Source organism: Stegostoma tigrinum, chromosome 2 (genome assembly GCF_030684315.1).
Source record: "Stegostoma tigrinum isolate sSteTig4 chromosome 2, sSteTig4.hap1, whole genome shotgun sequence".
Classification (NCBI taxonomy): Eukaryota; Metazoa; Chordata; class Chondrichthyes; order Orectolobiformes; family Stegostomatidae; genus Stegostoma; species Stegostoma tigrinum.
The window spans coordinates 162,270,695-162,296,118 of NC_081355.1; the positions used below are offsets into that span (position 1 = coordinate 162,270,695).

The following is a 25,424-nucleotide window of genomic DNA, read 5'->3' on the forward strand; positions in this document are numbered from 1 at the left end:
CTGTATGTCGCTCTGTGGTTGTACATTGGCGTGTGCCTGTATGTCGCTGTGTGGTTGTACATTGGCGTGTGCCTGTATGTCACTCTGTGGTTGTACATTAGCGTGTGCCTGTATGTCGCTCTGTGGTTGTACATTGGCGTGTGCCTGTATGTCGCTCTGTGGTTGTACATTGGCGTGTGCCTGTATGTCGCTGTGTGGTTGTACATTGGCGTGTGCCTGTATGTTCCTCTGTGGTTGTACATTAGCGTGTGCCTATACGTCGCTCTGTGGTTGTACATTGGCGTGTGCCTGTACGTCGCTCTGTGGTTGTACATTGGCGCGTGCCTGTATGTCGCTCTGTGGTTGTACATTGGCGTGTGCCTGTATGTCGCTCTGTGGTTGTACATTGGCGTGTGCCTGTACGTCACTCTGTGGTTGTACATTGGCGTGTGCCTGTATGTTGCTCTGTGGTTGTACATTGGCGTGTGCCTATACGTCGCTCTGTGGTTGTACATTGGCGTGTGCCTGTATGCCGCTCTGTGGTTGTACATTGGCGTGTGCCTGTATGTCGCTCTGTGGTTGTATATTGGCGTGTGCCTGTATGTCGCTCTGTGGTTGTACATTGGCGTGTGCCTGTACGTCGCTCTGTGGTTGTACATTGGCGCGTGCCTGTATGTCGCTCTGTGGTTGTACATTGGCGTGTGCCTGTATGTCGCTCTGTGGTTGTACATTGGCGTGTGCCTGTATGTCGCTCTGTGGTTGTACATTGGCGTGTGCCTGTACGTCACTCTGTGGTTGTACATTGGCGTGTGCCTGTATGTTGCTCTGTGGTTGTACATTGGCGTGTGCCTGTATGCCGCTCTGTGGTTGTACATTGGCGTGTGCCTGTATGTCGCTCTGTGGTTGTATATTGGCGTGTGCCTGTATGTCGCTCTGTGGTTGTACATTGGCGTGTGCCTATACGTCGCTCTGTGGTTGTACATTGGCGTGTGCCTGTACGTCGCTCTGTGGTTGTACATTAGCGTGTGCCTGTATGTCGCTGTGTGGTTGTACATTGGCGTGTGCCTGTACGTCGCTCTGTGGTTGTACATTGGCGTGTGCCTGTATGTCGCTCTGTGGTTGTACATTGGCGTGTGCCTGTATGTCACTCTGTGGTTGTACATTGGCGTGTGCCTGTATGTCGCTCTGTGGTTGTACATTGGCGTGTGCCTGTATGTCGCTCTGTGGTTGTACATTGGCATGTGCCTGTACGTCGCTCTGTGGTTGTACATTGGCGTGTGCCTGTACGTCGCTCTGTGGTTGTACATTGGCGTGTGCCTGTACGTCGCTCTGTGGTTGTACATTGGCGTGTGCCTGTATGTCGCTCTGTGGTTGTACATTGGCGTGTGCCTGTACGTCACTCTGTGGTTGTACATTGGCGTGTGCCTGTATGTTGCTCTGTGGTTGTACATTGGCGTGTGCCTGTATGCCGCTCTGTGGTTGTACATTGGCGTGTGCCTGTATGTCGCTCTGTGGTTGTATATTGGCGTGTGCCTGTATGTCGCTCTGTGGTTGTACATTGGCGTGTGCCTGTACGTCACTCTGTGGTTGTACATTGGCGTGTGCCTGTATGTCGCTCTGTGGTTGTACATTGGCGTGTGCCTGTATGTTGCTCTGTGGTTGTACATTGGCGTGTGCCTGTATGCCGCTCTGTGGTTGTACATTGGCGTGTGCCTGTATGTCGCTCTGTGGTTGTATATTGGCGTGTGCCTGTATGTCGCTCTGTGGTTGTACATTGGCGTGTGCCTATACGTCGCTCTGTGGTTGTACATTAGCGTGTGCCTGTATGTCGCTGTGTGGTTGTACATTGGCGTGTGCCTGTATGTCACTCTGTGGTTGTACATTGGCGTGTGCCTATACGTCGCTCTGTGGTTGTACATTGGCGTGTGCCTGTATGTCGCTCTGTGGTTGTACATTGGCGTGTGCCTGTATGTCGCTCTGTGGTTGTACATTGGCGTGTGCCTGTATGTCGCTCTGTGGTTGTACATTGGCGTGTGCCTGTATGTCGCTCTGTGGTTGTACATTGGCGTGTGCCTGTATGTCGCTCTGTGGTTGTACATTGGCGTGTGCCTGTATGTCACTCTGTGGTTGTACATTAGCGTGTGCCTGTATGTCGCTCTGTGGTTGTACATTGGCGTGTGCCTGTACGTCACTCTGTGGTTGTACATTGGCGTGTGCCTATATGTCGCTCTGTGGTTGTACATTGGCGTGTGCCTGTACGTCGCTCTGTGGTTGTACATTGGCGTGTGCCTATACATCGCTCTGTGGTTGTACATTGGCGTGTGCCTGTACGTCGCTCTGTGGTTGTACATTGGCGTGTGCCTGTATGTCGCTCTGTGGTTGTACATTGGCGTGTGCCTGTATGTCACTCTGTGGTTGTACATTGGCGTGTGCCTGTACGTCGCTCTGTGGTTGTACATTGGCGTGTGCCTGTATGTCACTCTGTGGTTGTACATTGGCGTGTGCCTGTACGTCGCTCTGTGGTTGTACATTGGCGTGTGCCTATACGTCGCTCTGTGGTTGTACATTGGCGTGTGCCTGTACGCCGCTCTGTGGTTGTACATTGGCGTGTGCCTGTACGTCACTCTGTGGTTGTACATTGGCGTGTGCCTGTACGTCGCTCTGTGGTTGTACATTGGCGTGTGCCTATACGTCGCTCTGTGGTTGTACATTGGCGTGTGCCTGTATGTCGCTCTGTGGTTGTACATTGGCGTGTGCCTATACGTCGCTCTGTGGTTGTACATTGGCGTGTGCCTGTATGTCGCTCTGTGGTTGTACATTGGCGTGTGCCTGTATGTTGCTCTGTGGTTGTACATTGGCGTGTGCCTATACGTCGCTCTGTGGTTGTACATTGGCGTGTGCCTGTATGTCGCTCTGTGGTTGTACATTGGCGTGTGCCTATACGTCGCTCTGTGGTTGTACATTGGCGATGCCTGTATGTCGCTCTGTGGTTGTACATTGGCGTGTGCCTGTATGTCACTCTGTGGTTGTACATTGGCGTGTGCCTGTATGTCGCTCTGTGGTTGTACATTGGCGTGTGCCTATACATCGCTCTGTGGTTGTACATTGGCATGTGCCTGTATGTTGCTCTGTGGTTGTACATTGGCGTGTGCCTGTATGTCGCTCTGTGGTTGTACATTGGCGTGTGCCTATACGTTGCTCTGTGGTTGTACATTGGCGTGTGCCTGTACGTCGCTCTGTGGTTGTACATTAGCGTGTGCCTGTATGTCGCTCTGTGGTTGTACATTGGCGTGTGCCTGTATGTCACTCTGTGGTTGTACATTGGCGTGTGCCTGTACGTCGCTCTGTGGTTGTACATTGGCGTGTGCCTATACGTCGCTCTGTGGTTGTATAATGGCGTGTGCCTGTACGTTGCTCTGTGGTTGTACATTGGCGTGTGCCTGTACGTCGCTCTGTGGTTGTACATTGGCGCGTGCCTGTATGTCGCTCTGTGGTTGTACATTGGCGTGTGCCTGTATGTCGCTCTGTGGTTGTACATTGGCGTGTGCCTGTATGTCGCTGTGTGGTTGTACATTGGCGTGTGCCTGTATGTTGCTCTGTGGTTGTACATTAGCGTGTGCCTGTACGTCGCTCTGTGGTTGTACATTGGCGCGTGCCTGTATGTCGCTCTGTGGTTGTACATTGGCGTGTGCCTGTATGTCGCTCTGTGGTTGTACATTGGCGTGTGCCTGTATGTCGCTGTGTGGTTGTACATTGGCTTGTGCCTGTATGTCGCTCTGTGGTTGTACATTGGCGTGTGCCTGTATGTCGCTCTGTGCTTGTACATTGGCGTGTGCCTGCATGTCACTCTCTGGGTACATTAGCGTGTGCTTGTATGTAGCTCTCTGGGTACATTAGCGTGTGTCTGTAAGTTGCTCTCTGGGTACATTAGCGTGTGCTTGTATGTTGCTCTCTGGGTACATTAGTGTGTGCTTGTATATTGCTCTATGGGTACATTAGCGTGTGCCTGTAAGTTGCTCTCTGGGTACATTAGCGTGTGCTTGTATGTAGCTCTCTGGGTACATTAGCGTGTGTCTGTAAGTTGCTTTCTGCGTACATTAGCGTGTCCTTGTATGTTGCTCTCTGGGTACATTAGCGTGTGCTTGTATATTGCTCTCTGGGTACATTAGCGTGTGTCTGTAAGTTTCTCTCTGGGTACATTAGCGTGTGCTTGTATGTTGCTCTCTGGTACATTAGCGTGTGCTTATATGTTGCTCTCTGGGTAGATTAGCATGTGCCTGTATGTCGCTGTCTGGGTACATTAGCGTGTGCTTGTAAGTTGCTCTCTGGGTACATTAGTGTGTGCCTGTAAGTTGCTCTCTGGGTACATTAGCGTGTGCCTGTAAGTTGCTCTCTGGGTACATTAGCGTGTGCCTGTATGTTGCTTTTTGGGTACATTAGCGTGTGCCTGTATGTAGCTCTCTGGGTACATTAGCGTGTGCTTGTATGTAGCTCTCTGGGTACATTAGCGTGTGTCTGTAAGTTGCTCTCTGCGTACATTAGCGTGTGCTTGTATGTTGCTCTCTGGGTACATTAGCGTGTGCTTGTATGTTGCTCTCTGGGTACATTAGCATGTGTCTGTAAGTTGCTCTCTGGGTACATTAGCGTGTGCCTGTAAGTTGCTCTCTGGGTACAATAACGTGTGCTTGTATGTTGCTCTCTGGTACATTAGCGTGTGCTTGTATGTTGCTCTCTGGGTACATTAACGTGTGCTTGTATTTTGCTCTCTGGGTACACTAGCGTGTGCCTGTATGTTGCTCTCTTGGCACATTAGCGTGTGCTTGTATGTTGCTGTCTGGGTACATTAGCGTGTGCTTGTATATTGCTCTCTGGGTGCAATACCGTGTGCTTGTATGTTGCTCTCTGGGTATATTAGCGCGTGCTTGTATGTTGCTGTCTGGGTGCATTACCGTGTGCTTGTATGTTGCTCTCTGGGTATATTAGCGTGTGCTTGTATGTTGCTGTCTGGGTGCATTACCGTGTGCTTGTATGTTGCTCTCTGGGTATATTAGCGTGTGCTTGTATGTTGCTGTCTGGGTACATTAGCGTGTGCTTGTATGTTGCTCTCTGGGTATATTAGCGTGTGTTGTATGTTGCTGTGTTTGTGCTGGCATTTGCCCTGTGTAACATTTGTTACACAGGGCAACATTTGTTCAGTGCAGTCAGTTGATCTCCTGTTTTGTAAATACGGGAGATTAGGTCATGTCACTGGGACTGACTGCCCAGTTAGTTATCGATCTCTCCAATGCTTCAAAGTCCTAACAATTGTAAACAGTGTGTGAGTTCAGGTTACAGCAGTGAAGTAAATCAAACTATCCTCCAATTTTCTGTTGCAGCGTTTTTTTACTCATGCGGAGGTTTGTTTCAGTTTACTGCACACATTTTTGAGTAAAGACCGATATTTACATTTGAGGATAACAAAGTGTGAAGCTGGATGAACACAGCAGGCCCAGCAGCATCTCAGGAGCACAAAAGCTGACGTTTCGGGCCTAGACCCTTCATCAGAGAGGGGGATGGGGTGGGGGTTCTGGAATAAATAGGGACAGGGGGGAGGCGGACCGAAGATGGAGAGAAAAGAAGATAGGTGGAGAGGAGAGTATAGGTGGGGAGGTAGGGAGGGGATAGGTCAGTCCAGGGAGGACGGACACGTCAAGGAGGCGGGATGAGGTTAGTAGGTAGGAGATGGAGGTGCTTCTTGGGGTGGGAGGAAGGGATGGGTGAGAGAAAGAACAGGTTAGGGAGGCAGAGACAGGTTGGACTGGTTTTGGGATGCAGTGGGTGAGGGGGAAGAGCTGGGCTGGTTGTGTGGTGCAGTGGGGGGAGGGGACGAACTGGGCTGGTTTAGGGATGCAGTAGGGGAAGGGGTGATTTTGAAACTGGTGAAGTCCACATTGATACCATTAGGCTGCAGGGTTCCCAGGCAGAATATGAGTTGCTGTTCCTGCAACCTTCGGGTGGCATCATTGTGGCACTGCAGGAGGCCCATGATGGACATGTCATCTAAAGAATGGGAGGGGGAGTGGAAATGGTTTGCGACTGGGAGGCGCAGTTGTTTATTGCGAACCGAGCGGACGTGTTCTGCAAAGCGGTCCCCAAGCCTCCGCTTGGTTTCCCCAATGTAGAAGAAGCCACACCGGGTACAGTGGATGCAGTATACCACATTGGCAGATGTGCAGGTGAACCTCTGCTTAATATGGATTACATTTGAGGATGCCTGTTTTAATCTCACTGGAGAATCTATTCTTGTAAAAGCAGTTTCTGAAGTTAGTTGGGTGGATAATTTTAGGTAAGATGCAGTTTTCCTCTGAAGCTGAGTTTCCATCAGCTGCTCAGTGACCACAGCATGAGATCAGCATTTAACGAAGTGGAAATGACCTTGTTTAAGGAGATTCAGGTCGAGCGAGAGGGTACAGGTGGAGCGAGAGGGTACAGGTGGAGCGAGAGGGTACAGGCTGGGTGAGGGGTACAGGTGGGGTGAAGGGGAACAGGCAGAGCATGCATGTACAAATGGTATTAGAGGGTTAATGTAGAGCAAGGGTGTACAGCCAGGGTGAAGAGGTACAAGCAGGGTGAGGAGATGCAGGTGGGGCAAGCAAGTACAGGCATGTGAGGAGATACAGGCAAGATGACGTTCAGCTGGGCCGAGGGTACAGGTGGAACAAGGAGGTATAGGCGGGGTGAGGTGGATACAGGCAGGGCGAGGAGGGTACAGACAGAACAAGGAGGTACAGGTGGGATGAGAAGAGTACAGGCAGGATGAGGAGGTATGGGGGCGCAAGGAGGTACAGGCGTAGTGAGAGTACAGGCACGGTAAGGAGCTACAGGTGGGGCGAGGAAGTACAGGCAGGGCGAGGAGGGTACAAGCAGGGCGAGGAGGATAGAGGCAGGGTCAGGAGGATACAGGCAGGGCGAGGAGGTACAGGCAGGGCGAGGAGGGTATAGGCAGTGTGAGGAGGATGCAGGCGGGGCAAGGAGGTACTGGCGGGTTGAGGAGGGTACAGGCGGGGTGGGAAGGGTACTGGTGGGGTGAGCATGTACAGGCAGGGCAGGAGGGTACCAGTAGGGTGAGGAATACAGGCAGTGCGAGGGGTACAGGTGGAGACAGTTTGTACACGAGGGGAATGAGAGCTTTTGACTCACACATTGGCTGCTCTGGGAGCCCATGTTGCTCTCTTCCATCTGATTGTCCCGTTCCTGTTGTGTTACTCTGAAACCTGTGTGTTTTTTACATTATCCAACTCCTTTCAATTACCCTAATATTAACTATTTTAAGTTTACTTCTCGCCTATTAACTATTAACTGGATATTAACTGTAATAATAAAAGAGGGATAAGCAATGGCCTAGTGGTATTATTGCTAGATTTTAATCTGTGAAACTCGGTTAACGTTCCGGGGCCTGGGTTCCAATCGCACCATGTGGCAGATGGTAGAATTTGCATTCAATTTAAAAGTCTGGAGTTGAGAATCTACTGATCCCTATGAACCCATTGTCAATTATCGGAAAAACCCACCTGGGTCACTAATGCCCTATTGGGAAGGAAACTGCCATCCTTACCTAGTCTGGCTACATGTGACTCCAGACCCACAGCAATGTGGTTGACTCACGACTGCCCTCTGAAATGACTTAACAAAGCACTCAGGTGAACCAAACATTACAAAGTCTCAAAGAAATGAAACTGGATGGATCACCTGGTATTGTCCTAGGGACCAGGGAAAAAAAAGGCAGAAACAGCCCTGTCGACCCTGCAGAGTTCTCCTCACTAACATCTGGGGGCTAGTGCCAACGTCGGGAGAGCTGTCTCACAGACTCGTCAAGTAACAGCCTGACACAGTCATACTCACAGAATCGTACCTTACAGTGTCCCAGACACCACCATCACCATCCCTGGATGTGTCCTGTCCCACCAGCAGGATAGACCCAGCAAAAGGGGTGACAGAGTGGGATACAGTCGGGATGGAGTTGCTCTGGGAGTCCTTAACGTTGAATCCAAACCCCATGAAGTCTCATGGCCTTAGGGTAAACATGGGTAACCTTCTTTCAGAAAATGAAGAAGGGTCCAGACCCGAAACGTCAGCCTTCCTGCTCCTCTGATGCCACTTGGCCTGCTGTGTTCATCCAGCTCTATACTTTGTCATCCCAAAAGGTAAGGCTGAAGCTTTCACAGCAATCTTCAGCCAGAAATGCCAAGTGGATGATCCTGTTCAGCTTCCTCTAGTGGTCCCCAGCATTACACATCCTAGGCTGCAGCCAATTCGATTCACTCCACGTGATATCGAGAAAAGTTTGGAGGCACTGGATATGGTGAAGGCTATGGGCCCTGACAACATTCCCGCAAGAATACTGAAGACTTGTGCTCCAGAACTTGCCGCTCCCCGAGCCAAGCTGTTCCAGCACAGTTACAACACTGATATCTACTCAATAATGTGGAAAATTGCCCAGATATGTCCTGTACACAAAAAGCAGGACAAATCCAACCCGGCCAATTACCGCCCCATCAGTCTCCTCCCGACCATCAGTAAAGTGATGGAAGGTGTCAGTAACAGTGCTATCAAGCAGCTCCTGCTCAGCAATAACCTGCTCAGTGACGCCCAGTTTGGGTTCTGCCAGGACCACTCAGCTCCTGACCTCATTACAGCCTCGGTTCAAACATGGATAAAAGAGCTGAATTCCAGAGGTGAGGTGAGAGTGACAGCCCTTGCCGGCACAGCTCAATTCAACTGAGTGTGGCATCAAGGATCCCTGGCAAAACTAGAATTAATAGTTATCAGTTTGCAAATTCTCTGCTGTTGGGCGTAACTTCTGACACGCAGGAGGATGTTTGTGGTTGTTGGTAGTGAATTATTTTAAACATGAGCATTCTCTCCAGGACTTTGTCAGGATCATTTCTTAGAGTCATACAGTTTGGAAACAGGCCCTTCAGCCCACCATGTCTATGCTGGCCAACAAACAGCAAACTTCACTCCTCCCTTTTATCTGCACAACATCCAAAGAACAAAGAAAATTACAGCACAGGAACAGGCCCTTTGGCCCTCCAAGCCTGTGCCAATCGAGATCCCCTGTCGAAACCTGTCATCTATGTTTTCAGGGTCTGTATCCCTTTGCTCCCTGCCCATCCATGTACCTGTCCAAATATATCTTAAAAGACGCTAACGTGTCTGCGTCTACCACCTCCACTGGCAACGCATTCCAGGCGCCCACCACCCTCTGTGTAAAGAACTTTCCACGCATATCTCCCTTAAACTTTCCTCCTCTCACTTTGAACTCATGACCCCTAGTAATTGAGTCCCCCACTCTGGGAAAAAAGCTTCTTGCTATCCACTCTGTCTATACCCCTCATGATTTCGTAGACCTCACTCAGGTCCCCCCTCAGCCTTCGTCTTTCTAATGTAAATAATCCTAATCTACTGAACCTCTCTTCTTAGCTAGCACTCTCCATACCAGGCAACATCCTGGTGAACCTCCTCTGCACCCTCTCCAAAGCATCCACATCCTTTTGGTAATGTGGTGACCAGAACTTTATAATGCATTGGTTAGGTCACAAATGGAAAACTGTAGCTCTGGTGGCCACACAATCAGAAGGACGTGACTGCACTGGAGAGAGTTCAGAGGAGTTTCACCTCGGTGTTGGGATAAAAAGTCTGTTTTGCGGTGAGACGTGGCAGGGAAGGCTGACGGGGGATCTGACTAAGGGACCAAAACTTATGACAGACATACATAGAGTGGATAGTGAGAATGTCTTTCTCATGGCAGATGTGACTAACACAAGACAGCATCAGGTTAAAGTGAGGAAAAAGTGGTTGAGAGGGGATTGGATTGAGATTTTTGATATTTGCAACAAGCTGCTTGAGAGGGTGGTCGGAGCAGGTACTTTCACAACATTAAGGCAGCCTCTGGATTAGCACTTAAAATGCCAGGACATAGTGGGCTATGGACCCAAACTGGAGAGCTGTGACCAGTGGTATTCCACAGGGATCTGTGCTGGGACCACTGTTGTTTGTGATATATGTAAATGATTTGGAGGAAGGTGTAGGTGGTCTGATCAGCAAGTTTGTAGATGACACTAAGATTGGTGGAGTAGCTAATAGTGAAGGGGACTGTCAGAGATTACAGCAGAATATAAATAGACTGGAGAGCTGGGCAAGGAAATGGCAGATGGAGTTCAATCTGGGCAAATGCAAGGTGATGCATTTTGGACGATCAAATTCAAGGGCGAACTATACAGCAAATGGAAAAGTCCTGGGGAAAATTGATGAACAGAGAGATCTGGGTGTTCAGGTCCATTGTTCCCTGAAGGTGACAACGCAGGTCAATAGGGTGGTCAAGAAGGCATATGGCATGCTTTCCTTCATCGGACCCGGTATTGAGTACAAGAGTTGGCAGATCATGTTACAGTTGTATAAGACTTTGGTTCGGCCACATTTGGAGTACTGTGTGCAGTTCTGGTCACCACATTACCAAAAGAGACGCTTTGGGGCAGGTGCAATGATTAAAATGTCAAATAGGTCTAGAGAAGATTCTAATGGAGTATTGACCCTTAAATACTTCAGTTGTACGCAGCCTTGGTTAGAGCCACAGAATGTTTACAGCTGCTTCACTTCATTATATCTGTGCCAGCCCTCTGAAAACAACCCAGTTTGACCCACTCCCACCGCCTGTTCTACACAGCCCTGCATATTTTACAATTGAAATAATTAATCTGCTTCTTGATCCTTCCTCCAGTGGGAGCAGTTCCTCTGTCTATTGTATCAACCCTCATGGTTTTGAACACTGTTTCAAATATCTTTTCACCTATCTTTGTGGAGAACAATCTCAGCTTGTCCAATCTATCCACATAAAAGACGTCTCTATATCCAGTAAGACTTCCCTGCTCCTACATTCTACACACCAGCTAATGAGGGCAAACATTCCACACATCATCTCCACTACACTGTCCACCTGTGCTGACACCTTCTGGGATCTGTTGAACTTGGTGTACAGTTACTTTGTTCCTCAGTACTCCCTAGGCATGTACCATTCATTGTGTATATCCTTCCCTTACTAGACCTTCCAACATGCATCACCCCTCACTTGGAAGGATTAAATTTGATCTTCCATTGATCATTCCAATTTATCAGTTGATCAATATCAGACTGTACCCTAAGACCATCGTCTGATCAACAACACCACCAATTTTTGTCTCATTTTGGCTCATTGTGACTACCTTGAGTTTTTCAAACTGCTCAATTATATCCTCCTTAATGATTGATTCAAATACCCTTCCCACGTTAAACACTGCTACCTGGCCAATGGCTTCCTGCTTCCTGCCTCTCTCTGTTAGTGAGCGGGGGGGGGGGGGTTTAGTAGTTTCTCCTTTACAATTTGGTAGAACCGTTCTCGAGTTGAAGGAATTTGGAGTGTTAACACTGACATATCTTCCTCATTAAAGCCAGGAAATTAACTCTGGCTCAAAGAAGAATGGACGATTTAGTGAGAGGAGAGCCCATGGTGTTGGAGGTAGTATATTAGCATGGGGAGAGGAGTGATTAACAGAAGACAGGTTGTAGGATAAGGGGGCATTTTCAGGATGGCAACCTGTAATTAGTAGAATTATCACAGGAATCAGTGCTCTGGCTACAATTATTTACAATACATGTTATTGATTTGGATGCAGAATGTGAACGTACTGCTGCCATGTTTGCAAATGACAAAGAAATTGGTAGGGAAGCAAATGATGAGGGTGATACGTAGAGTCTGCAGGAAGTTAGAGACAGAGTTAAGTGAGTAGGCAAAAGCTTGGCAGATGGAGTAAAATGTGGCAAAATGTGAGGTTATGCATTTTGGCATGAAGAACAGAGGAGCTGCATATTATTTAAATGGAGAAAGACTGAAGAAAGCTGCAGCACTGGGGCATTTGGGAGTCTGAAACAGAATGGAATAAAATATCCTTTATTGTCACGTGTACTCGAGTACACAAGTGCAGGGGGACATTCGATAGGTTTTACAATGGCTGCCTTTTAATGGCACCACCTTAGGCACAAGTACGGAGTACAAATATCGGATACAGAAGAGGAATAAAAGGAAAAGTAACAGCGTCTAAAAGGTAAATTAGAAATAAAATAGTTATAATGTAGTTAAAGGATAAATGTTACAGTCTAGTAAAGAGTTTCAGATTGATATTACAATGCATCAGCTCAGCAAGCAAATGGTCTGATTGCCGGCAGCACACCCTTCACTAACAACAGTACCTGCTCCACTCCAAGCCTCTAGTCCACTTCCGCACCTGAACTCAACTGCTCCAACTTACGTTACACTGCTCCTGGACTCACTCCTGGACTTGCTTTTCCTCTCACCAATCTCCAGGGCTCACTTCCCCCTCGCGCTGCACCGGGACTCACTTCCCCCTCACGCTGCGCCGGGACTCACTTCCCCCTTACACTGCACTGGGACTCATTTCCCCCTCGCGCTGCACCAGGACTCACTTCCCCCTCGCGCTGCACCGGGACTCACTTCCCCCTCGCACTGCACCGGGACTCACTTCCCCCTCACGCTGCACCGGGACTCACTTCCCCCTCGCTCTGCACCAAGACTCAGTTCCCCCTTGCGCCGTACCGGGACTCACTTCCCCTCTTGCTGCACCCGGACTCACTTCCCCCTCGCTCTGCACCAGGGCTCACTTCCCCCTCGCTCTGCACCGGGACTCACTTCTCCCTCGCGCTGCACCGGCACTCACGTCCCCCTCACGCTGCACTGGGACTCACTTCCCCTCGTGCAGCACCGGGACTCACTTGCCCCTCACTCTGCACCGGGACTCACTTGCCCCTCGCTCTGCACCAAGACTCAGTTCCCCCTCGCACCGTACCGGGACTCACTTCCCCTCTTGCTGCACCGGGACTCACTTCCCCCTCGCTCTGCACCAGGGCTCACTTCCCCCTCACTCTGCACTGGGACTCACTTCCCCCTCACGCCATACCGGGACTCACTTCCCCCTCGCGCTGCACCGGCACTCACGTCCCCCTCATGCTGCACCGGGACTCACTTCCCCTCGTGCAGCACCGGGACTAACTTGCCCCTCACACTGCACCGGGACTCACTTCCCCCTCGCGCTCACCAGGACTCACTTCCCCTCGCTCTGCATCGGGACTCACTTCCCCCTCACACTGCACCGAGACTAACTTCCCCCTCGCGCTGCACCGGGACTCACTTCCCCTCACTCTGCATCGGGACTCACTTCCCCCTCGCGCGGCACCGGGACTCACTGGTGAATAAAAGTAGGGAGATTTTGCTAAAACTGTACAAGGTATGAGTCCACAACTGGAATACTGTGAACAGATTTTGGTCCCTTTTTAACGAAAGATACTTGCACTGGACACAGCCCAGAGAAGGGCCACTGGATTGATTCCGAGGAAACCATTGCTCATGGTCCTCTATCCTAGGTTGGGCTTGTGCTCAGTGGTGTTTAGAGGAAAGAGAGGAGATGTTATTGGAATGTAGACTTCTGCGGGGTTGAGGTAAATGCTGAGAGGCTATTTTGCCTTGTGTGAGAGCCTATGATTGGATGATGTTGTTTCAGAATAAAGGGGCACCCATTTAAGGTGAGATAAGGAGCAATTTCTTCTCTCAGAGGGTAGTGAATCTGTGAATTCTTTACCACAGGGGGCTGTTGAGGCTGGTTGTTTTGTATAATCAAGGCTGAGAGAGACAGATTGTTAATCAGGAGGAATTTGAGGGTTATGTGGAAAAGACAGGAATGTGGAGTCGGGTATGATCACATTGAATGGTGGGTCAGACTCAATGGGCTGAATGATTTCATTCTGCTCCTACGTCTTATGGTCTGTAGTGGATCAGCTTGGCGAGGGTCGCACAGGTCTTCAGTACTATTGCAGAATGTTGTCAGGCCCCATAGCCTTTGCAGTATCCAGTGTCTCCAACTGTTTCTCTCGAGGGAGAGATGGATCATCCACTCAGCACTTCTGGCTGAAGATTGCTGTGAATGCTTCAGCCTTACCTTTTGCCCTGATGAGCTGGGCCCTTCCATCATTGAGGATCGGGATATTTCTGGAGCCTCCTCCTCCGGTGAGTTGTTTAATTGCCCATCACCATTCACGGTTGGGTGTGGCTGGACTGCAGAGCTTAGACCTGATCTGTTTGTTGTGGGATCACTTAGCTCTGTCTAACACTTGCTGCTTTCGCTGTTTAGTGTGCAGGTAATCCTGTTTGGTGGCTTCACCGGGTTGACACTTCATTTTTAGGCACATCTGGTGCCTCATGTTCAGGTGTGCCTGATGTTGCTTCTTGCACATCTTCCTGCAGTCTCCATCGAACACACCCCGAGGGATGGTCATCCCACCCCCCCCAACATACACACACACACACACACACACACACACACACACACACACACACACACACACACACACACACGCGCACTGCGCACATATACACACACTCACACACGCATACAAACACGCGCGCACACACACACATGCATACAAACACGCACACACACACACACATACACACACACACAAACATGTGCACACTCGCACCGTGCACACACGCGCGCACACACACACACTCACACATGCATACAAACATGTGCACACACATACACACACATGCACACATGTGCATGCACATACACACACATGCACACATGTGCATGCACACACACACGCATACACACATATGCAGATACACACGCACACACACACATACACAGATACAGACACATGTACACACACATACACATGCATACAAACACGCGCACACGCTCACACACGCATACACACATGTGCACACACATGCTCACATATGCATACAAACATGTACATACACACACACGCACACATGTGCATGCATGCACACACACACACGCGCACACATACATATACAGATACACACACATGACACACACATATGCAGATACACACATGCACACACATACATACACAGATACACACACATGCACACTCACACGCACACATACATATACAGATACACACACATGCACACACAAATACAGGCACACACAGAAACACTCTCTCTCACTCACTCTGTCCATCGGCTTCTCTCTGCCTCCCTTTGGGTCATTCAATCTCTCTCTCTCTCTCTCTCTCGCTGTCTGTCTCTCCCCCTCCCTCCAACTATCTCTCTTTGTTTCTCCCTCTCTCATCAGCCTTTCTCTCTTTCTCTCTCTGCTTCTTTTAGTTGTAGGAAGGATATTATTAAACTGGAGAGGGTTCAGAAAAGATTTACAACAATGTTGCCGGGAATGGCGTAATTTGAGTTATAAAAATAGGCAGGGACTTTTTCATTGGAGCATAGGAGGTTAAGAGGTGACCTTATAGAGCTTTATAAAGCCATGAGGGGCGTAGATAAGGTGAATAGCCAAGGTCTTTTCCCACAGGTGGGTAAGTTCAAAGATAGATGGCATGTTTTTATGATGAGAAGAGAAAGATTTAGGAAGGACAGGAGGGGCAAGGTTTTTACACAGTGAGTGGTTTGTGCCTGGAATGAACTCCCAGTGGAGGTGTTGGATGTATTTACAACATTTTGAAGGGATTTGGATAATACATGAATGGGAAAGGTTTGTGGTGATCTGGGCCAGGCAGATGGGACTAGTTTAGGAACATGTCAGCATGGCAGAGTTGGACCAAAGCATCTATTTCTGTGCCCTGTGACTCTATGATTGTCACTCTTCAGCCTCTCTCTCTCCCAATCTCCATCTCCCTCTTTCTCAATCTCTGTCTCTGTCTCTCTCTCTCTCTCTCTCTCCCTCCCTCTCTCTGCCTCTTCTTCTACGTCTTTCTCTGCCTGCCTCTATATCTCTAGCTATTTATATAATCATATCAGATCTTGGTGTCATTCTGCTGTGTCCCTTTAAGGGGTGGGGGTGTTTGTTGGAAGTTGGATTGGAGCTGGTCAGTGTCGAGCAGCCAGAGGGGGAGAGGGCAGAGCCCGGGCTGCCGCTCCCCACATGGCTGTATGCAGCCCCTGGAATCTGCCTCCCGACGCACAGGAGGAGGATTTCATACAGGCATTTGAAGACGTCAGGGAGAAATATAAAGGTATTGGGCCAGAAAATGAGAGAAAGAGAGAGAGAGAGTGTGTTTGTGAGACAGAGAGTGTGTGAGTATGTGACAGTGTGTGTATGGGAGAAAGAGAGTATGTGTGAGAGAGAGAGTGTCTGTGCGAGAGTGTGTGTGTGTGTGTGTATGTGAGAGAGTGTGTGTGTGAGAGAGAGTGTCTGTGCGAGTGTGTGTGTGTGTGTGAGAGAGAGAGAATGTGTGTGTGTGAGAGAGAGAGTGTGTGTGTGTGAGAGAGAGAGAGAGAGAGAGTATGTGTGTGAGAGACTGTAGGAGAGAGAGTGTGTGTGAGAGGGAGAGAGACAGGGAGTGTGTGTGTGTACATGTATTAGAGAGTGTGAGAGAGAGTGTATGTGTGCAGGTGTCAGAGAGAGAAAGAGAGTGTGTGTATGTGAGTGAGAAAGAGTGGAAGAGGGAGAGTGTGTGTATGGGAGAGAGAGTGTGATTGTGAGAGAGCGAATGGGAGAAAAAGAGTAGTGTGGCAGGAAGATTCACTGAGTACCAGAGAGTGATGGTGAGTGTGGGAGAGAGCAGAAGTGTTCTGAGGAGTAGATGTTGTTAGTCTGATTCCAGAATGTTCTCTGTGCTGACAAGTTGACATGTTACTGTGGAAATTGTTCATCCCAAGGTCTTTAACAAAGTGCCCAGTGAGATGGTTGAAACAGTGGTTTTAATTTCCTAAAACTCAATGGACTTGAAGAACACTCCATTTGATTGGAAAATATTGAGTATAATTCCTTTATTCAAAAGAAAGGAGAGAGACAGAAAGCAGGAAACTACAGGTCAGTTAGCTTAATGTCTGTTATTGGGAAAATATTAGAAACTGTTATTAAAGACATAACAAGCACAAGGATAATCTCATGGGGATCAGGCAGAGTTAACATGGCTTAGTGAAAGACAAATCATGTTTTCTCTTTATAAATGGGGTGTGGCCATCTTTGGCTGGGCCCAGCATTTGTTGCCCGTCCCTAAGTTGCCCCTTGAGAAGGTGGGGGTGAGCTGCCTCCTTGACCCACTGCAGCCCGTGTGCTGTAGCCAGACCCACAATGTCCTTAGAGAGGGAATTCTCACCGTGTTCCCACTGGATAAGTTCTGTAAATATTTTAGTTAGATTTTGTACCTGGCATTTGTCATGATCCTGAATTTCTATTTAATTGACTTGTGTTTCCCATTTCTTGAGTGTGAAAGCCACACTGCTTCCCCCTCTACATGAAGCCCATGACTCCCCCTCCCCAGCCAACCACAAACCACTGAGTGAGAGATCAATGACTGACCATCAGAATGACTCAGTATCAGTGAGGAGCCACACTGCCATCCCCAGCTGGCTTTCCAAAGGAAGGCAACATATGCCTCTCTCTCAGTGGAACTGAGATGGGGGCTGAGACATAGTCTGGGATGGGCTGTGGTACAGAGGGAGAGCAAAGGCAGTGAGGACAAAGAGAATGAGAAAGTCCAGGAGAATGAGAGAAAAGGGAGAGGTGTGGGAGGGAAGCAGGTGAGAGTGAGAGAGCGAGGAGGGAGTGAGAGAGCGAGACAGAGAGGGAGAGGAGGAGGGAGAGAATGAGACAGAGACAGAGGGAGGAAGGGAGTAAGAGGGTGAGAGAGAGAGATGGAGGGAAAGAGAGTGAGAGAGGCAGGGAGAGCGAGAGAGAAGGAGAAGAGAGAGAAAGAGAGGGAGGGAGGAAGGGAGAGGGAGCTGAAGTGCGAGTGGCTGGAGGTCTGCCTTCTCTCAGTGTGCCAGACTGTGAGTGTCAGTAAACAGGAACTGAACATTTTCCCTTTTAAAGTTACAGCTCAGGGATGAAACCTCCCAGAGCTCAGAACACCTTGTAAGGACAAGCAAGAAATGATGTGTCAGACAGTGAAGGGGAGGGAATGGGTGTGCAACAACGGTCACATGCTCATAACACAAGTAGGGTACGGGGTGCCAGGCTCAGCACATCTCGCTGGGAGGACAGGCCACAGATGATTCACTATTTGTAAGGAACACAGTGGACCCAGCTCCATACAAACCCCCTCACAGTGCAGTAACCTCTGCTTCCACGGGCAGCTCCGAAGCACGCACTACCAACAAGGTACTGGGTATGAAACACGGCTCCAACTTTATGCACATCAGGATGCCAGATGAAAACCAGTCAGAGATGAGAGCAGTGCAACAATTAATACCCAGAATGTAAGGGAGGTCTCATTGCCTTTCTCCAATCTGGTTACCAGCAGAATCAAGTGGGTCACAAAGTTAAAATTGCACCCAAATCACAGCAGCCCCAACATAAATGTACTGACCCTCCGACAGTGCGGCGCTCCCTCAGCACTGACCCTCCAACAGTGTCCGCTCCCTCAGCACTGACCCTCTGACACTGCGGCACTCCCTCAGCACTGACCCTCTGACAGTGTGACGCTCCGTTTTTTTTCCACTTTTTCAGAGGATATGAGTCTCTTGGCTGAACCAGCATTTCCTGTTAGCTGAGCTATGGGAAACTGGGTCAGAAATGTTGGGCTCCGGTCAGAGATCATTGTATCATCCACAGCTGTACGTGAGGTACGGGAGGATTGAGATGTGTTGTGTCTTTATTTACGAATGGCTGTGAGCAGAATCCCCAGTGGGTCTAATATCAGCGGTGGATAGGGTGTTGGGGAGGATCCTGAGAGACAGGATTTGCATGCATTTGGAAAGGCAAGGAATGATTAGGGATAGTCAACGTGCCTTTGTGCATGGTAAATTGTGTCTCACAAACATGATTGAGCTTTGAGGGTGTAACCAAAAAGGTAGATGAGGGCCAAGTGGGTCAATATAGTTTACATGGACTTTAGTGAAGCCTTTGACAAGGTTTTGGCCTGACCAACTGATTGGTAAAGTTAGGTCACATGAGTTTCAAGGAAAGCTTACCAATTGGATACAAAATTTGCTTGAAGGTCGGAGACAGAGGGTGGTGGTGGATGGTTATTTTTCAGGGTGGATCCACAGGGATGGGTGCTGTGTCTACTTTGTCAATTACTTATAGACGATTTGGATGGGAATATTGTAGACGTGGTCAGTAAGTTTACAGATGACACCACAATTGGTGGTATACTGCACAGTGAAGAAGTTTATCTACGATTACAAAGGGATCTTTATCAATTGTGTCCATGGGCTGAGGTCGGTAGATGGAGTTTAATTTGGATAAATGTGAGGTATTGCATTTTGGTAAAAAGAACAAGGGCAGGACTTTATGCAGTTAATGATAGGGCCATGGGTAGTTTTATCGAACAGAGAGACCGAGGGGTTCAGGTACATAGTTCTTTGAAAGTTGTGTCTCAGATAGACAGGCTGGTGAAGAAGGTGTTTAGCACACTCACCTTCATTGCTCAGACCTTTGAGTGTAGGAGTTAGGATGTTAAATTGATATTGTTCGGGACGTTGGTGAGACCACTTTTGGAGGACTGTGTACAGTTAAGACCATAAGACATGGGATTGGAAGAAAGACCATTCGGTCCATCGAGTCCACTCCGCCATTTAATCATGGCTGATGGGCATTTCAACTCCACTTACCCGCAGTCTCCCTGTAGCCCTTGATTCCTTGTGAGATCAAGAATTTATCAATCTCCGCCTTGAAGACATTTAACATCCCGGCGTCCACTGAGCTCCGTGGCAATGAATTCTACAGGCCCACCGCTCTCTGGCTGAAGAAATGTCTCCCCATTTCCATTCTAAATGTACCCCCTCTAATTCTAAGGCTGTGCCCACGGGTCCTAGTCTCACGGGTTCTGGTCACTCTGCTGTAGGAATGATGTTATTACATTGGAGATAGTTTAGAAAAACATGACAAGAATGTTAGCGTGATTGGAGGGTTTGAATTATAAGGAGAGGCTGGATAGGCTGAGATCTTATTTTACTGGAGAGTAGGAGGTTGAAGGGTGACCTCGCAGGGATTTATAAAATCATGAGGGGCATAGATAAGGTGAATAGCAAAAATCTTTTCCTATGGCTGCACTTGGAGTATTGTGTACAGTTCTGATCATCACATTATAAGAAGGATGTGGAAGCTTTGGAAAGGGCGCAGAGGAGATTTACTAGGATGTTGCCTGGTATGGAGGGAAGGTCTTACGAGGAAAGGCTGAGGGACTTGAGGCTGTTTTCGTTAGAGAGAAGAAGCTTGAGAGGTGACTTAATTGAGACATATAAGATAAATAGAGGGATAGATAGGGTGGATAGGGAGAGCCTTTCTCCTAGGATGGTGACGGCGAGCACGAGGGGGCATAGCTTTAAATTGAGGGGTGAAAGATATAGGACAGATGTCTGAGGTAGTTTCTTTACTCAGAGAGTGGTAAGGGAATGGAACACTTTGCCTGCAACGGTAGGAGATTCGCCAACTTTAGGTACATTGAAGTCGTCATTGGATAAGCATATGGACGTACATGGAATAGTGTAGGTTAGATGGGCTTGAGATCGGTATGACAGGTCGGCACAACATCGAGGGCAGAAGGGCCTGTACTGTGCTGTAATGTTCTATGTTCTCTGGTTGGGTGTTAAAAGCTAGGGGGCATATTTAAGGTAAAACGAGAAAAATTTAAAAGGGACTTGAGGCGCAACTTATTCACACAGAGGGTGATTTGTATGTAGAATGAACTGCCTGAGGAAGTGGTTGATTCAACATGGTTCTCAGTTACGAGTGGTGTACCACAAGGATCTGTCCTGGGTCCTCTTCTATTTGTGATTTTTGTAAATGATTTGGATGAAGGAGTGGAAGGGTGGATTAGCAAGTTCGCGGACGATACGAAGGTGGGTCATGTTGTGAACTGTGCGGAGTGCTGTTCTAGGTTGCAAAGGGACATTGATAGGATGCAGAGCTGGGCTGAGAAGTGGCTGATGGAGTTCAACCCTGAAAAGTGTGAGGTGATTCATTTTGGAAGGACAAACTTGGAAACAGAATACAGGGATAACGGAAAGATTCTTAGCAGTGTGGAGGAGCAGTGGGATCTTGGGGTTCATGCCCACAGTTCCCTGAAAGCTGCCACCCAGGTAGATAGAGTTGTTAAGAAGGCGTATGTGTGTTAGCTTTAATTAATTGAGGGACTGAGTTCAAGAGCCATGAAGTTATGCTCCAGCTATACAAAAGTCTGATTCAGCCACGTCTGGAGTATTGTGTCCAGTTCTGGGCACCTCATTACAGGAAAGATGTGGAAGCGTTGGAAAAGGTGCAGAGGAGATTTACCAAGATGTTTCCTGGAATGGAGGGAAGGTCTTACAAGGAAAGGTTGAAAGAGCTAGTGCTTTTCTCTTTAGAACGACAAAGGATGGGAGGTGACTCGACAGAGGTGTACAGAATTTTCAGAAATATAGATAGAGTGGACATCCAGAGACTTTTTCCGAGGGTGGAGGTAGTTTTTACGAGGGGGCATAGTTTTAAAGTGAAAGGAGGTAGATATGGGGAGACGTCAGAGGTAGGTTCTTTATTTAGAGAGTGGTAAGGACGTGGAATGCATTGCCGGAGAGGGTAGTGGAGTTGGCCTCATCAGGGGCATTTAAGTCACTATTAGATAGACATATGGATGATAGCATAAGGTAGGGGTGGAGGTCAGGTAGACCTTAGGTGTAGGGTAAAATTTTGGCACTACATCATGGGCTGAAGGACCTGTACTGTGCTGTACTGTTCTTTGCCTGTGGTAGTCGTGGAAGCGGAGTCATCAGTGACACTTAAGCGACTGCTGGACATGTACATGGACAGCAGTGAATTGAGGGGAATGTAGGTTAGGTTATTTTATTTTTGGATTAGGATTATTCCATACCACAACATCGTGGGCCGAAGGGCCTGTCCTGTGCTGTACTTTTCTATGTTCTGTGTTCTATGTTCTGTGTTCTATGTTCAATGTAGATACAGTTCCAACATTTGAGAGAAATTTGCTCAGGTTCCAAGCTGTATGACCAACCAAAACTAATCCCATTTACCTGCACTGGGTCCATTGCCCACTGTGTCCTGGCATTTTAAGTGCTAATCCAGAGGCTTCTGCAATGTTGTGAGAGTACCCGTCCCCACCACCCTCTCAGGCAGCACCTTGCAAACATCTACCCTTCTCTCCGTGAAAAAAGTCTTTCTTAGATCTCCTGTAAACCACTTACTCCTCACCCTAAACAAATACTTGTCTTGGACATGTCTGCCATGGAGAAGGGATTCTCACAATCCACTCTGCCTGTCCCTCCCCTAATGTATTGTATGGAGGTGGTAGAGGCGGGCATGATAGTGACATTTGAGGTGTATCTAGACAAAGTCACGAATGGGCAGGGAGCAGAGGGATACAGGTCATTGGAAAATAACCTTTTCTGATGAAGGGTCTAGGCCTGAAACGTCAGCTTTTGTGCTCCTGAGATGCTGCTTGGCCTGCTGTGTTCATCCAGCCCCACACTTTGTTCTCTTGGAAAATTGGTGACAGGTTTAGATAGAAGATCTGGATCAGTGCATCCTTGGAGGGCCGAAGGGCTGTTCCTGTGCTGTAGTTTTGTTTGTTCTTTGTTCTTTTTGTACCTCAATCAGATCCACTCTCGGCCTCCACTGTTCTAAGGAGAACAAACCCAGTCTATCTTGTCTTTCCTCATAATTGAGACTCTTCATCCCAGGCAACATCCTGGTGAATCTCCTCTGCACTGGCTCCAGGTTTGGAGCACAAGTCTTCCGTGCTGTTTCCAGAATGTTGTCTGGGCCTGTAGCCTTTGGAATATCCAGTGTCTCCTACTGTTTCGTGATATAACGTGGAATGAATCGAATTGCCTGAAGACTGGTATCTGTGATGCTGGGGACCACTGGAGGAGACAGAGATGGAACATCCACTCAGCACTTCTGGCTGAAGATTGCTGCGAATGCTTCAGCCTTACCTTTTGCCCTGATGTGCTGGGCTCTTCCATCGTTGAAGATGGGGATAATTGTGGAGCCTCCTCCCCCAGTGAGTTGTTTAATTGTTCACCACCTTTCATGGCCAACAACGAGGGCCGAAGGACCTGTTCTGCACTGTATTGTTCCAAATTCTATGTTCTATGTTCACAACTGGATGTGGCAGGATTTCAGAGCTTAGATCTGGTCCATTGGTTGTGGGATCGCCTAGATCTGTCTATCACTTGCTTTCGCTGTTTGGCGTGCAAGGAGTCCTGTTTGGTGGCTTCACCGGGTTAATACCTCACCTTCAGGTATGTCTGGTGCTGCTCCTGGCCTGCCCTCCTGCACTCTCCATTGAACCATTGATGATCCCCTGGCTTGATGGTAATGGTTGAGTGGGGGATATGCCGGGCCATGAGGTTACAGATCGTGCTGGAGTACAATTCTGCTGCTATTGATGACCCACAGCACCTCATGGATGCCCAGTCTTGAGTTGCTAGATCTGTGAGAAGTCTGTCCCATTGAGCACGGGGATAGTGTTACACAACACGATGGAGGATATTTTAAAAGAACAAGAAAACAGTACAACACAGGAACAGGCCCTTCGGCCCTCCAGGCCTGTGCACACACATTAGGTCATTCCATACTAAAACTGTCTTTACTTGCAGGATCTGCATCATTCTATTCCCCTCCCATTCACGTGTCCGTCCCGGTGGTTCTTAAATGCTGCGATCGTGTCTCTTCCCCCACTTCCTCTGGCAGTATGTTCCAGGCAGACACCACCCTTTCTGTGAAAAACATGCCTCGCACATCCCTTTTAAAACTCTAACCCTACCCCGCACACCACCCCCACTGCCCCACAGCACCTTGAGCCTGTATAAACCAATAACTGACCCTCTCTACCCTGGGAAGAAGTCTCATACTTTCCACTCGATCCATGCCATTCACAATCTTATAAACTTCAATCAGGATACCCCCTCAACCTCCCAAGTTCCAGTGGGAAAACACTCCAGTTTATCCAACCTTTCTCCATGGCTGAAATACACCAGACCAGGAACATCCTGGTAAACATTATCTGGACCCTATCCAAAGCATCCACATCCTCCTGGCAGTGTGGTGAAGGTCAGCGAGAAGGCTCCACCAGGACTGTGCTATGGTCACTCTTTACTGCTTGTGTCTGCAGCCAGTATGTTAGTGTTTGATATATATTTAAATCGAGTGAAGTAGGAGAAGTGATGGAAAGTGGCTAATTTAGAACAAAGAACAAAGAAAATGACAACACAGGAACAGGCCCTTCGGCCCTCCAAGCCTGCGTCGATCGAGATCCTCTGTCTAAACCTGTCATCTATTTTCTAAGGATCTGTATCCCTCTGCTCCCTGCCCATCCATGTACCTGTCCAGATATATCTTAAAAGACACTAACGTGTCTGCGTCTACCACCTCCGCTGGCAACGTGTTCTAGGCACCCACCACCGTCTGCGTAAAGAACTTTCCACGCATATCTCCCTTAAACTTTCCTCCTCTCACTTTGAACTCATGACCCCTAGTAATTGAGACCCCCACTCTGGGAAAAAGCTTCTTGCTATCCACCCTGTCTATACCCCTCATGATGTGTAGACCTCAATCAGGTCCCCCCTCAATCTCCGCCTTTCTAATGAAAATAATCCTAATCCACTCAACTTCTCTTCATAGCTAGCACCCTCCATACCAGGCAACATCCTGGTGAACCTCCTCTGCACCCTCTCCAAAGCATCCACATCCTTTTGGTAATGTGGCGACCAGAACTGTATGCAGTACTCCAAATGTGGCCGAACCAAAGTCCTATACAACTGCAACATGACCTGCCAACTCTTGTACTCAATACCCCGTCCAATGAAGGAAAGCATGCCATATGCCTTCTTGACCACCCTGTTGACCTGCGTTGCCACCTTCAGGGTACAATGGACCTGAACACCCAGATCTCTCTGTACATCAGTTTTCCCCAGGACCTTTCCATTTACCGTATAGTTCACTCTTGAATTAGATCTTCCAAAATGCATCACCTCACTTAGCCTGGAATGATCTCCATCTGCCATTTCTCTGCCCAACTCTCCAATCTATCTACATTCTGTTGCATTCTCCGACAGTTCCCTTCACTATCTGGTCCACCACCAATCTTAGTGTCATCTACAAACTTGCTAATCAGACCATCTATATCTTCCTCCAAATCATTTACGTCTATCACAAACAACTTTAAGTACATTTAAGTCGTCATTGGACAAGCATATGGACGTACATGGAATAGTGTAGGTTAGATGGGCTTCAGATCGGTATGACAGGTCGGCACAACATTGAGGGCTGAAGGGCCTGTACTGTGCTGTAATGTCCAATGTTCTATGTTCTTAACTGGTAAGTGCTGCCAAGGCAGCTCAGCCAAATGGAATGGTTTTATTTGGAATTGCAGGGACATTTCTAATGTCCTGGGGAACCGTGTGTGGAGGAGCTATGTCAGGTTGA

The 25,424-nt window shown here is 48.4% G+C and overlaps 1 protein-coding gene across 5 annotated transcripts in view; it reads left to right on the forward strand.

The window, feature by feature from the left end:
* LOC125463118 (plectin-like) overlaps positions 1–25,424 on the forward strand; it is a 392,251-nt gene that overhangs the window by 93,760 nt on the left and 273,067 nt on the right. For 3 of the 5 annotated variants that reach the window (XM_059640962.1, XM_059640971.1, XM_059640995.1), the window contains exon 1: positions 15,941–16,065. The exons of the other annotated variants lie outside the window; for them this stretch is intronic. In XM_059640962.1, coding sequence (XP_059496945.1) covers positions 15,975–16,065 — 91 coding nt within the window. In that variant the 5' untranslated portion in view covers positions 15,941–15,974. Of the gene's footprint in view, positions 1–15,940; positions 16,066–25,424 lie in introns of those variants that run through there. 5 annotated transcript variants of the gene reach the window in all.